The 14,405-nt window shown below is 51.2% G+C and overlaps 1 protein-coding gene across 13 annotated transcripts in view; it reads left to right on the top strand.

The window, feature by feature from the left end:
* MROH1 (maestro heat like repeat family member 1) overlaps window positions 1-14,405 on the top strand; it is a 126,063-nt gene that overhangs the window by 6,927 nt on the left and 104,731 nt on the right. For 8 of the 13 annotated variants that reach the window (XR_009214873.1, XM_032760759.2, XM_032760761.2 and 5 more), the window contains exon 2: window positions 13,276-13,369. Coding sequence is in view for 7 of the 13 variants with exons in the window: in XM_032760759.2 (XP_032616650.1) it covers window positions 13,276-13,369 (94 nt within the window). In the remaining 6 variants the exon portion in view is untranslated. The other 5 variants (XM_032760765.2, XM_032760774.2, XM_032760766.2 and 2 more) reach the window with 5 other exon arrangements.

Genomic DNA, 14,405 nt, shown 5'->3' on the forward strand with positions numbered 1-14,405 from the left:
GCCGGGCCCCGCCAGTCCTGCCCCCCTCCCGGTGCCGCGGCCTCCAGCGGGCGCTTCCGGGGCAGATAGGGCGGGCGGGGCCGCGCGCGTCCAGGGCGGGCGTGTGCTTGCGAGCTGTCGCAACGCCGCGCCGAGCCCGCGTCCCCGGCGTCTGGGAGCGGAGGTCGCCAGGGCCGTGTGCGTCCGACTGGGGCACGGGGACTGCTGCGCCCCGGGACTGGCGTAGTTGTCGCGAGCCTGAAGGCCGCGCCTGCGCAGTGGCGGCCGCGCTGACGCTCAAGAGACAGAGGCGGTGGCCAAGGAGCGGCAGGGGGCGGGGCCGAGGTGAGGCGGAGTCTGCGCACTCCTGCTTTGCAAATAAGGGTGGGCGGGGGTGGAGCGAGCGTGAGAGACGTGCCCTCGACCAATAAGTGTAGAGATCGCTTGGGGGCGGGGACCTGCTGCCGCGCTCCAGGCTGCGGTTGGCCAGAAGGCAGCGGGGGCGGGCTCGGCGAGCGCGGCTCCGCCCACTCCGGGTCCCTGCTGGGCGGGAAGGCGGCGCCCGGGCCGAGGTGGCGGCGGCTCTTCAGGTAAACGGCGGGCGGGGATGAGCCTTCGGCGGCGCTGGGGAAGAGTCCCTCGGGGAAGTCTGAGCTGGAGAGCCTGGGGCCGCTCCCTTGGCGGGGCCGCGGAGGAAGCCGAGTCAGGAGGCGCCTCCCCAAGGTCACAGGGCGAGCGCTGGGAGGGTCCTGGGTGTCGCGGGGACCTTGGCTCAGGTCTGCGCCGCGCCACAGCCCGTAAGAGAGGCCGTAGCTGTGCGGCTGTGCTCCTCCTCCGCGCCGCTAAGTGGTCTCGGCCGCGCTACCGCCCCTCCTCGGGAAGCGCGGTGGTCCCCGGTGCCCGCCCCTCCGCGGGAGCACGGTGGTCCCCGGTGCCCGCCCCTCCTGGGAGCCCGGTGGTCCCCAGTGCTCGGCCCTCCCCGGGAGCGCGGTGGTCCCCGGCCCTTCTCCCCCAGGCAGGGCCATCGGGGGTCCTCTCTCCGGGAAGCCAAGCATACGCCCGGAGCCTGCAAAGCCGGCGTGCCCCGGGCCTCCGTATGCCTTCCGTATTCTCTGACGATCGCGAGCAGGAAGGTGATTTGTCCCTAGTCACGAGGATGACTGGTCATAGCGTGCAGGGCATAGCGCTGTCAGGGCCGCGGGGAGCCAGCCTTCACTCAGCCAAGGTGAGACTTAGGGGCTGCCGGGCAGGAGTTGGCCGGCCGATTTGGGGTCGGATTTTCGGGCAGCGTCAGTGCAGCTGCAGTGTTAGGGTCAGAGGAAACCACTCTGCGGGCGCTGGTGGCTCCGTCCTACACACTCTGGGGAGGGGCTCCTTTGCCTGCTCAGGTGGGGAAGAGACAGACCCATAAACTCAAGTGCAGTGAGGTAAGCAGAAAGGGTTACGGGGGTGTGGCCAAACCTAGGGATGTGAGCAGAGTTGGGTCGGGGACAGCCCCGTAGGCAGGGACCACTTTGGAAGGGGGTGGTGGTGAACGCACACGACGCGGTAAGAGGCAGGCAGGGTAGGGCCGGTGATAAGTCAGGTGAGGGTAGTGAGTTGAGTTTAGAGCTGTTGGGTCTCAGTGCGATGACCATGGATGGAGATGTCCCAAAGACCCCGGGTCCCGGGGAGGCGAGGGCTGGAGATGCGTGTGGGAATCGTTGTTTGCGGCATGTTTCATCGGTGGTACGTGTTTGTGACGGGGCTGCATGGACAGTCTGGGCACCCTAGGGTGCTGCTGTCAGCAGGATCTTCGCTGCTCAGTCTCAGGCTCCCAAGGTCCCCGTGAACAGGTGTCTCTGGTCTCTCTTTGATGTCAGAGTGGAATGACCTGAGATTGAGCTGTCTTTGTTAACTTGAAACTGGTGTGCAGGCCGCTGTGGCTTGTGGAGACCTGCACCTCCTCGTTTCCCACTGGCTGCGGTTGATTGCTGACTGCTGAGGGACACCAGGGGGTCAGAGGTGGAGGCTGTGGGGCATGTGCTTGCCTGAGTTCGTGGCTGTCTTCTGTGTCAGGAAACAGGTGCCTGTGCTTAGTTTTCTTTCCCAGGGTCCACAGAGGCCCAGGAGAGAAGCCTGGTTGCTGCCTTGTAGCCCCCTTTCACAGAGCTGGGTTATTTGGGGTAGAGACATCCTCTGTCTGTGCCAGTCCACACAGCTTGGTTTCTTTGGGGTAGGAGCACCCGGAAAGGCTCCCGTGGCTCTTGCAAGCTCCTAGCCAGTGCGCAGAGAGCACGGACTGCTGCCCATCATGAGAAATGTGCTTTTCACTGAGCTGGAGGGGCCACCTGGTTTTGGGGGTTTGCACGCGCACCAGTGACACAGCTTGGTGTGGCCTGTATTGAGGAACCACGTTCTCGGTGGACTGTGAGCGGTGGGCTGTGGGATTGCATTTCCCAGGGTCATCAGCCTTATTGGTGACTTTGGAAGTTGATTCTGTGGCTGCTGTGGTAGGAGAGAAGGTTCTTTGGACCTGACGCATGGGTGGGGCATTCTGTGACCTCCCAGTCTCCCTGCACACACCCAGCCCTGCAGGCTGGCTCACCACTGCTTCTGGGCTATGGTTCCTGTGGCCTGCACAGCCTCGCACACCCCCACCTAACACTTTCGGACCCAGTGCAGCACCTCTGTTGTGTACACAGGTGTGGCAGGCATACTTTTTGTGGCCGGAGGGCTTTCAAGACAGGAACTCTGGGCCTGGGATGGTGACTGGCAGGTGTTTACTGTATGTGGTTGAATTAAATGAAAATGAAGCAGCTCTTTCATTCACACAGAAATGTGTGCTATGTAGGGAGAGAAGACCCTATCAACCCTGCCTGCCACCTTCTCCCATTCGTTTGCTTTTTTGTTAATTTAACCAGAGCCCTGATTAGCATTTGTGTTTTTTTTCTGACATCCCCGTTACATACATGTCTGTGTACTAGTATGAGGGCATCTGTAGATAGATGTGGAAAAGTGGATGTTTAGCCACTGAAGCTTGTTGCGGCTGTTCTTCAGGCTCTGCTACTGGCACCAGCCCCTGTCCTCAGCAAGTCAGATGCTCTTGGTGTTCAACTGTGACTTGTGACACTTTTTGCCATGTGGCCTACAAATAGAGGTGCTGGTCATCACTGATCATCACCATTTATAGGTGGTGGGACAGGGCACAGGGATTTTCCATGCCTGCTTGTGGCTTACTGGCTCTGCCACTGAGCCCTTATCCAGCCACTGATACAGGAGTGCTGGGAAGAGAAGAGTGTGGTCCCTTATGGAATGGGGGAAGGGGAGTGCTGGGTAGAGTAGAGCGTGGTCCCTTATGGAATGGGGGAAGGGGAGTGCTGGGAAGAGAAGAGCGTGGTCCCTTATGGAATGGGGGAAGGGGAGTGCTGGGTAGAGTAGGGCGTGGTCCCTGGCTAGGGCTCCACCCCCACGGACCTAGGTAAGGACAGGCACTCCTGCCTTCCTGCCCAGATGTTGCATTTCCCAGGACCACCCTGGCCTGCCATACCCCCCTCCTGTGCCTATAAAAACCTGAGACCCAGGCCAGGCGTGATGGCCCATGCCTGTAATCCCAGCACTTTGGGAGGCCCGGGCAGGCGGATCACTTGAGGTCAGGAGTTCGAGACCAGCCTGGCCAACATGGTGAAACCCCGTCTCCACTAAAAATACAAAAATTAGTCGAGCGTGGTGGTGGGCGCCTATAATCCCACTTACTCAGGAGGCTGAGGCAGGAGAATTGCTTGAACCTGGGAGGCGGAGGTTGCAGTGAGCCGAGATCGCGCCACTGCATTCCAGCCTGGGTGACAGAGCAAGATTCTGTCTCAAAAAAAAAAAAAAAAAATCTCCAAGACGCTGGCAAGGCAGGGGCACAGGCAGTTGGACATGGAGAGGAGCAGATTGGCGAAAGAAGGCACAAGCAGCTGGACCTCGAGGGGAACACGCCAGTAGAAGAGCACACCAACAGATGCCAGCATGCTGGCAGGCCATCCACTGGCTGGACAAGGCGGAGTTTGGCCAGGGCAGTCGTAGGAGAGCTGGGGGTGCCAAGCAGCCCCACTCCAGGGGAAGACCATCTCCCTTCTGGCTCCTGCGTTGGCTGAGAGCTACTTCCACTCCATAAAACTTTACACTGATTCTCCAAGCCCAGGTGTGATCCGATTCTTCTGGTACACCAAGGGGCAAGAACCCGGGATACAGAAAGCCCTCTGTCCTTGTGACAAGTAGAGGGTCTAATTGAGCTGGTTAACACAAGCTGCCTATAGACAGCAAACTAAAAGAGCACCCTGGAACACATGCCCACTGGGGCTTCAGCTGTAAACATTCACCCCTAGATACGGCCTGTCCGTCTCTGTGCTCCCCTAGAGGTTTGGGCAGCGGGGCACTGAAGAAGCAGTTCACACCCACATCACACGCCCTGCGACTGGGACAAGGGAACATTTCCGCAGCACTGTGCTGCACTGCTGTCGGCTCTGGAAGGGCGGCTGAGTGCCTCTGTTCATCCTAGGGGCCGTCAGCACAGTCCCCATATGTCTTCCGGCGATCTCTCTCTTCTGAGAATTCTTGCACGTCCTTTGCTCTCTTTCTTGTTTATCTTGGGGATGTGCACAAGCTCCTTTGCATGCAATAGTCCTTCCCTATCCACAGGGATATGTCTCATACCTATATACCTATGATAAAGTTTAACTATAAATGAAGCACAGTAAGAGATTGACAGCAATGAATAATAAAATAGAACAATTTATGACAATACTCAGGACAGCGTGCAATTTAAAACATGAGTTCATCTCTGGAATTTTTCTACTTAATATTTTTGGGCTGTGTCTGATTGTGGGTGGCTGAAACCAAGGAAAGTAAAACAGGATAAGAGGGGACTACTGTGTTAATATTAGGCAAGTCATCTTCTCACATATATTATGATTGGTTTATCATCACTGCCTTGTCTTTTTATTTAAAAAAAAATTTTTTTTTTTTTTTTTTTGAGGCAGAATCTCGCTCTGTTGCCAGGCTGGAGTGCAGTGGCATGATTTCGGCTTATTGCAACCTCTGTCTCCTGGGTTCAAGCCATTCTCCTGCCTCAGCCTCCCAAGTAGCTGGGACTACAGGCGTGTGAAAAATTATTATTATTATTATTATTTTTTTTTTTTGAGACAGAGTCTTGCTCTATCGCCCAGGCTGGAGTGCAGTGGCACGATCTCGGCTCACTGGAAGCTCCGCCTCCCGGGTTCACGCCATTCTCCTGCTTCAGCCTCCCGAGTAGCTGGGACTACAGGCCCCTGCCACCACGCCCGGCTAATTTTTTGTATTTTTTAGTAGAGACGGGGTTTTACTGTGTTGGCCAGGATGGTCTCTATCTCCTGACCTTGTGATCTGCCCGCTTTGGCCTCCCAAAGTTCTGGGATTACAGGCATGAGCCACCGCGCCCGGCCATGACCTCATATACTTTCTGCTCATGCTGCGAACACTTAAAATCTACTCTCAGCGGTTTTCAAGTATATATCTTGTTGCTGTTAACTCTAGTCATCTATGTTGTGTAATAGATCTCTTCAATTTATTCTTCCTGTCTAACTGAAGCATTGACCCTGTGACCAACATCTCCCCAGTCCTCCACCTCTGCCAGCCCTTGGTAACCACCGTTCTACTCTGCTTCTAGGAGTTCAACTTTTCATAGAAGTTGGGATTCCACGTGTGAGATCATGTGGTTGTCTTTCTGTTCGTGGCTTACTTTACGTAACATCCTTCAGTTCATCCCATTTCTCGCAAATGACAGGATTTCCTTCTTTTTTTTTTTTTTTTTTTTTTGAGACGGAGTTTCGCTCTTGTTGCCCAGGCTGAAGTGTAATGGCTCGATCTCGGCTCACTGCAACCTCTGCCTCCTGGGTTCAAGCAATTCACTCGCCTCAGCCTCCCGAGCAGTTGGGATTATAGGCGCCCACCACCACTCCCAGCTAATTTTTGTATTTTTAGTAGAGATGGGGTTTCACCATGTTGGCCAGTCTGGTCTCGAGCTCCTGACCTCTGGTGATCCACCTGCTTCGGCCTCCCAAAGTGCTGGGATTACAGGTGTGAGCCACTGCTCCCAGCCTCCTTTTTTAAGATTGAATAATACTCCATTGTGATATATACCACATTTTCTTTGTTTTATTTTTATTTTGTTCTTTCTTTAAATATATACCACATTTTCCTTATTCATTCATCCATTGGTGCACACTTAGGCTGATTCCATATCTTGGCTTTTGTGAATGGTGCTGCAGTAACCATGGCAGGTGCAGATGTCTTTTTTGAGATCCTAATTTCATTTCCTCTGGATGCATACTCAGGATCATTGGATGATATGGCAGTTCTGTTTTTATTTTATTTTTTATTTTTTGAGACAGAGTCTTACTCCGTCACCCAGGCTGGAGTGCAGTGGCACGATCTTGGCTCACTGCAACCTCTGCCTCCTGGGTTCAAGTGGTTCTCCTCCCTCAGCTTCCCGAGTAGCTGGGACTACAGGCGCCCACCACCACACCTGGCTAATATTTTGTATTTTTAGTAGAGATGGGGTTTCACCATGTTATCCAGGATGGTCTCGATCTCCTCACCTCGTGATCCGCCTGCCTCGGCCTCCCAAAGTGCTGGGATTACAGGTGTGAGCCAAAGCACCCACCCTATTTTTATTTTTATTTTTATTTTTTTGAGCTGTAGCCTGGCTCTGTTGCCCAGGCTGGAGTGCAGTGGCAAGATCTTGGCTCACTGTAATCTCCACCTCCTGGGTTCAAGCCATTCTCCTGCCTCAGCCTTCCGAGTAGCTGGGATTACAGGCATGTGCCACCACGCCCGGCTAATTTTTAAAATTTTTTTTTAGTAGAGACGAGGTTTTACCATGTTGGTCAGGCTGGTCTCAAACTCCTGACCTCAAGTGATCCGTAGCTGTAGACCTCAGTCTATGGTACAAACTAGGCAGCTCAACTTATTCTTATAAAGTCATGGCTTTCTTCTGCTTCTGGGGAGCACCTCCAGCACCACTACTGGCACTTTGTATGGGTCCCATGGTGTCATTCAAGGCACTGACTAAACATGATGAAAAATGTGGGAGAACCACGGGCGACTGGTTCTACTGCAAACTGCTCATGTGGGGGTGATGGCGTCCCATGGTGTGTTAAGCAGAGACACTCAATGCCTGAGCTCACTGCAGTAGCAATGAGAGGTGGCTTTGGAATTATCACAGTAGTACAGTATGTGCTACACTTAATTCTGTGTAGCTGTGATTCAATACTGCATCTTTTTTTTTTTTTTTTTTTTTTGAGACAGAGTTTCACTCTTGTCGCCCAGGCTGGTGTACAATGGCATGATCTCAGCTCACTGCAACCTCCGCCTCCTGGGTTCAAGCGATTCTCCTGCCTCAGCCTCCCAAGTAGCTGGGATTACAGGCATGCGCTACCACGCTCAGCTACTTTTTTTTTTTTTTTAAGATAGAGTCTTGCTCTGTGGCCCAGGCTGGAGTGCAGTGGTGCAATCTCAACTCACTGCAACCTCTGCCTCCTGGATTCAAGCAATTCTCTGCCTCAGCCTCCCGAGTAGCTGAGATTGCAGGCACCCACCACCATGCCTGGCTAATTTTTGTATTTTTAGCAAAGATGGCGTTTCACCATGCTGGCCAGGCTGGTCTTGAACTCGTGACCTCATGATCCACCCGCCTGGCCTCCTAAAGTGCTGGGATTACAGGAATGAGCCACCACGCCCAGCCTAATTTTGTATTTTTAGTAGAGACGGGGTTTCTCCATGTTGGTCAGGTTGGTCTCGAACTCCTGACCTCAGTTAATCTGCCTGCTTCGGCCTCCCAAAGTGCTGGGATTACAGATGTGAGCCACCGCACCTGGCCTCTCAATACTGCGTCTTTATGTTTAGATTTTTCTTGACTGCAGATGGCAGCATGTAGGGTCTGTAAGTGTGCATATATATTTTGATAAATTTTAACTTCTTACAACAGATTTGTGTATATTTCATGGTAGTAAATGATAAAATAGACTAGTGTATACATATATTTTATGCATGCATGACATATTTCACATTTTCTTAAATTTTTTTTGATATCTCTAGACTACGTTTGTCCATAAGTTTTTTCAACGTGTCACAAATCTCCAAAAAGTTTTCCAATATATTTATTGACACAAAACTGTGTATAAGTGAACCCATGCAGTTGAAACTTGTGTTGTTCAAGGGCCAACTGTATGATGTTAATTACAGGTTTTTCTTAGGTGTTTTTCTCTTTTTTTTGAGATGGAGTCTTGCTCTGTCACCCAGGCCAGAATGCACGATCTCAGCTCACTGCAACCCCTGCTTCCTGGGTTCAAGTGATTCTCCTGCCTCAGCCTCCTGAGTAGCTGGGACTACAGGCGTCCACCACCACTCAGGTTAATTTTTGTATTTTTAGTAGAGACGGGGTTTCAACATGTTGGCCACACTGGTCTCAAACTCGTGACCTCAAGTGATCCATCTGCCTCAGCCTCCTGGAGTGCTGGGATTACAGGCCTGAGCCACTGCACCCGGCCAGTTTTTCTTAAGTAACAAGTTGAGGCCGGGCGCGGTGGCTCACGCCTATAATCCCAACACGCTGGGAGGACGAGGCGGCTGGATCACCTGAGGTTGGGAGTTTGCAACCAGCCTGACCAACGTGGAGAAACTCCACCTCTACTAAAAATACAAAATTAGCCGGGCATGGTGGCACATATCTGTAATCCCAGCTACCCTGGAGGCTGAGGCAGGAGAATCACTTGAACCCGGGAGGCGGAGGTTGTGGTGAGCCAAGACTGCGCCATTGCACTCCACCCTGGGCAACAAGAGTGAAACTCCGTCTCAAAAAAAAAAAACAAACAAAAAAAAAACAAGTTGAGCAGGTTTCCTTCTCTTCCTAGTTAAAGTAGTTCCCTTCTCTTCTTGAGAATTTTTATCATAAGTGAATGTTGGATTGTGACAAATGCTTTTTCTGCATTTATTGAGATGATCGTGATGTGAATTATATCAGCTGAATTTAAAAATATTAAAACCGGCTGGGCACGGTGGCTCACGCCTGTAATCCCAGCACTTTGGGAGGCTGAGGCCGGCAGATTGCCTGAGCTCAGGGGTTTGAGACCAGCCTGGCCAACATGGTGAAACACCATCTCTCCTAAAAAAAATACAAAAATTAGCCAGGCGTGATGGTGTGTGCCTGTAGTCCTATCTACTCAGGAGGCTGAGGCAGAAGAATCGCTTGAACGTGGGAGGCAGAGGTTGCAGTGAGCCGAGATTGCGCCATTGCACTCCAGCCTGGGTGACAGAGCAAGACTCTGTCTCAAAAAAAAAAAAAAAAAAAAAAAAGAATTTGCACATCTGTGTCCATAAGGAATATTGCTTTGTTTTCTTTCTTTCTTTTTTTTTTTTTCTTGAGAGAGTCTCGTTCTGTCCCCAGGCTTGAGTGCAATGGTGCTATCTCGGCTTATTGCAAACTCTGCCTCCTGGGTTCAAGCAATTCTCTTGCCTCAGCCTCCCGAGTAGCTGGGATTACAGGCGCACACCACCATGCCTGGCTAATTTTTGTATTATTATTTGTAGACAGAGTCTCACTGTGTTGCCCGGGCTGGAGTGCAGTGGCGTGATCTCGGCTCACTGCAACCTCTGCCTCCCGCATTGAAGGGATTCTACTGCCTCAGCCTCCTGAGTAGCCGGGATTACAGGCGTGCACCACCACGTCCAGCTAATTTTTTTGTATTTTTAGTAGAGAGGGGATTTCACCATGTTGGTCAGGCTGGTCTCAAACTCCTGACCTTATGATCCGCCTGCCTCGGCCTCCCAAAGTGCTGGCGTGAGCCACCATGCACAGCTAATTTTTGTATTTTTAGTATAGACGGGACTTCACCATGTTGGCCAGGCTGGTCTCAAACTCCTGACCTCAAGTTATCCACCCGCCTTGGCCTCCCAAAGTGCTGGGATTACAGGTGTGAGTCTGTATAGCTTTCTTACAAGGTCTTTGGTTTTGTTATGAGAGTAATGCTCAGAAAATTAGTTGGGAAGTAGTCTTTTCTTTTTAATTTTTTCAGGAAGAATTTGTGTATAGTTGGTATTATTTCTTCCTTCCATGTTTGGTAGAATTCCCTGGGGAAACCATCTAGGTTTTATGGGAAGGTTTTTTACTGTGAGTTCAATTTCTTTTTAGATATGGGACTATTTAGGTTATCTCTTTGTGAGTGAGGTTTGATAGCTTGTAGCTTGTGTCTTTTAAGGGATTTGCCTATTTCTTTTCTTTTTCTTTCTTTCTTTTTTTTTTTTTTTTTTGAGAAGGAGTCGCTCTGTCACCCAGGCTGGAGTGCAGTGGTGCAGTCTTGGCTCACTTCTACCTCTGTTTCCCAGGCTCAAGTGGTCCTTCCACCTCAGCCTCCTGAGTAGCTGGGACTACAGGTGCATGCCATGACGCCCAGCTGATGTTTGTACTTTTGGTAGAGATGGGGTTTTGCCATGTTGCCCAGGTGGTCTTGAACTCCTGAGCTCGAGTGATCCACCTGCCTTGGCCTCCCAAAGTGCTGGGATTACAGACATGAGCCACTGCGCCTGGCCATTTATTTCCTTTTTTTTTTTTTTTTTTTTTTTTGAGACGGAGTCTCGCTCTGTCGCCCAGGTTGGAGTGCAGTGGTGCTATCTTGGCTCACTGCAAACTCTGCCCCCTGGGTTCAAGCAATTCTCCTGTCTCAGCCTCCCAAGTAGCTGGGACTACAGGTGCATACCACCACGCCCAGCTAATTTTTGTATTTTTAGTAGAGATGGGGTTTCACCATACTGGCCAGGCTGGTCTTGAACTCCTGAACTCAGGTGATCCACGTGCTTCGGCCTTCCAAAGTGCTGGGATTACAGGTGTGAGCCACTATGCCTGGCCAATTTTTCTATTTTTAGTAGAGATGGAGTTTCACTGTGTTGGTCAGGCTGGTCTGGAACTGACCTCCAGTGATCCACCCACCTTGGCCTCCCAAAGTGCTAGGATTACAGGCATGAGCCACCTCACCTGGCCTCTAGTTTCTTAAGGTAGAAGTTGAACTCGTTATTTTTTTCCTGCACATTCTCTGCATACTTTAATCATTCTTCTTTTCTAAAAAGACAGTTAGTGCTATAAGTTTCCACAGATTTTGATATGTCTTTTCATTTTCATTCACTTCAGCGTGCTTTCTAATTTCACTTTTGATTCCTTTTTAGACCCCTGCATTATTTCAAAGCATATTAAATAGTTTTGAAACTCCTGGGTATTTCTCAGATATCTTTCTCTTATTGATATATTTAATTCCACTGTGGTCAGAGAACATTGTATGCGTTGAATTCTTTTACACTTTTTTTTTTTTAATTTTTGGTGACAGGGTCTCACTCCTGTCGCTGAGGCTGGAGTGCAGTGGTGTGATCTCTGCTCACTGCAGCATTGACCTCCTGGGTTCAAGTGATCCTCCTGCCACCCGGTAGCTGGGACTACAGGCGCACGCCACCACACCCAGCTGATTTTTGTATTTTTTGCAGAGACAGGGCTTCGCTGTGTTACCCAGGCTGGTTTTGAACTCCTGAGCTCAAGCAATCAACCTGCCTCTCAGCCTCCCAAACTGCCAAGATTACAGGTGTGAGCCGCTCTGCCTGGCCGAATTTTCTGTTCACTTGTTCTAACAGAGACAGAGGGCCGGACACGGTGGCTCACGCCTGTAATCCCAGCACTTTGGGAGGCCGAGGTGGGTGGATCACCTGAGGTCAGGAGTTCGAGACCAGCCTGGCCAACGTGGTGAAACCCCATCTCTACTAAAAATACAAAAATTAGCCAGGCATGGTGGCCCGTGCCTGTACTCCCAGCTCCTGGGGAGGCTGAGGCACGAGAATCACTTAAACCTGGGAGGCGGAGGTTGTAGTGAGCCAAGATCTTGCCATTGTACTCCAGCCTGGGCGACAAAAGCAAAACTCCATATCAAAAAGAAAGGAGAGAGAGGGATGTTGAAATCTATACTGCAATTTAGATTGGTCTATTTTTCCTTGCATTTTTATTAGTTTTGGCTTTGTGTATTTTGAAGCTCTGTTACCAGGTAAAAATGTTGAGGATACTTAATATTTCTGAAATCTAGTTTGTCTGATGTGACTCCAGCTTTCTTGTAACTAATGCCAGCCATGTTTTCCTTTGCCCATCCTTTTGCTTTTAACCTCCTAGTGTTAACATATTTAATCTTTCCTGTAGTTTCTCAAATATATGAAATAGTTTTAATAACTAATGTCTGTGTCTCTGAACTCTTTCCTTTGTGTTATTTCTGGGTCATTTTGTATTGGTTGGTTCATCCTCACAATGGGTTGGATTTTCTTGCTTCTTTGCATGCCCGGTAATTTTTTTTTTTTTTTTTTGAGACGGAGTCTCGCTCTGTCGTCCAGGCTGGAGTGCAGTGGCAGGATCTTGGCTCACTGCAAGCTCCGCCTCCCGGGTTCACGCCATTCTCCTGCCTCAGCCTCCTGAGTAGCTGGGACTACAGGGGCCTGCCACCATGCCCATCTAATTTTTTGTATTTTTTAGTAGAGACGGGGTTTCACCATGTTAGCCAGGATGGTCTTGATCTCCTGAGATCATGATCCGTCCACCTCGGCCTCCCAAAGTGCTGGGATTACAGGCATGAGCCACCGTGCCCGGCCCACACCTGGTAATTTTTGATTGGATGCCAGGCGTTGCTTTTGCCTTGGTGGTGCTGGATATTTTTGTGTTTCTGTTAGTATTCATGAGCTTTGTTCTAGGAGCTGGCTGAGTTACTAGGGAACAGTTTGATCTTGTCAGACCTTTCTTTTAGCTTTCTTAGGTGAGACCAGAATGATGTTTAGTCTAGGACTGATTTGGTTGATTACTGAGGTGGAATCCTGAGCTCTGCCTGGTGTCCCATGAGTCATGACGCTTTCCACTCCAGCTGCTGGGAGCAGGCACCATTCCTGGCCCTGTGGAAGCCCTGGATGTTGCTTCTCCTAATCCCTTTGTGTGGCTCTTTCTGCAGCCTTGGATCGTTTGTTCTCACACAAGGCATTTGTATTAGTTTTCTGATGCTGATGCAATACATTACCACAACTTAGTGCCTTAAGCAACACAAATTTATTACCATAAAGTTCTTGGAGTCAGAAGTCTACCAAGGGTCCTACCGGCCAGAACCCAGGCGCCGGGGGCTGCTTCCCTTCCTGGTGCCCCGGGAAGGATTGCTTCTGCTGTCTCAGGTTCCTGGCAGAATTTGGTTCTTTGCATCTGTAGGACGGAAGCTCCTGTTTTCTTGTCAGCCGCCAGCTGAGGGCCATTCGCAGCTTCTCCAGGCCACCTGCATTCCTCGTCTCAGAGCCTCCCTCCTGCGTCCTCCAAGCCAGCAGTTGTGGGGTGAGTCCTTCTCACGCTTCAAATTTCTCCTTCCCCCTCTTCCGTCTCTTCTCTTTGACCCACCTGGGAAAGGTTCTCTGCTTTTAAGGACTCATGTGATTAGTTTGGTCTCACCCAGGTAATCCAGGATAATCTCCCTGTCTCAGGGCCTGTACCCTTAATCTCATCTACTGAATCCCCTTTGCCGTGTAAGGGTTCATACACACAGGTTCTGGGGATTAGGGTGTGGGCAGCTTTGGGGCTATTATTCTGCTGACCAGTAACTTGCTGAGTGCCCAGGGAACCCGCTGCAGGTCTCTAAAGTTCTCTCTGGTATGAGAGACTGCAGACTCCAGCCGCCTTGGTATCGGCCGGCACCCCCCGTTCTGTCTCTTCAGCTCAGGTGTTTTGCTGGGTCCTAGGACGGGGTCCTCTCTCCGGGCAGTGAGCTGGGCTCTTAGGGCTCTGCCTCATTTCCTACCTCTCAGGACTCACTGTCCTTCATTCTCTGATGTCCATCGTCCTGAGAAACAATGGTTTCTTGTATTTCGTCCAGTTTTTTAGTTGTCCTGTGATTCTCGCCTGGGCCGGGAGCAGACAAGTCCAAGTCTGTGTGCCCATTTGTTTTGTTAGCTTCTGTTCGAGTTGGGCGCGCGTGGCTGCTGCACTGGAAGGGGTGCTGCACAGTCGTGGACTGGCGTTGGTTCCGCCCGTTTCTTCCTGGACGATGGAACTGGGCAGTGCTGGCTACCCGCAGGGCACAGCCTCTGGTCCCAGAGCCCGGCCGCTCAGCACAGCTCCTCCGCCTCCCAGCTCAGCCCAGGCCTGGGGACTCTGCCGCTCAGCGCAGCTCCTCCACCTCCCAGCTCAGCCCAGGCCTGGGAACTCTGGCTTCTGATGCTCCACGTCAGGCGTGCCCTTGTCTCTGGGAAGTGTGTGCTGTGGGCGCTTTCACGGGTTTTCTGCCCTGCCTGAGAGCCACTGCCCTCCTCAGCTCTTAACTCTTCCACAGCTTGGGATCTTTATGGAATATGTTTTTTTGTTTGTTTTTCTTTTT

This window comes from Hylobates moloch, unplaced genomic scaffold (genome assembly GCF_009828535.3).
Source record: "Hylobates moloch isolate HMO894 unplaced genomic scaffold, HMol_V3 SCAFFOLD_9, whole genome shotgun sequence".
NCBI classification, from domain to species: Eukaryota; Metazoa; Chordata; class Mammalia; order Primates; family Hylobatidae; genus Hylobates; species Hylobates moloch.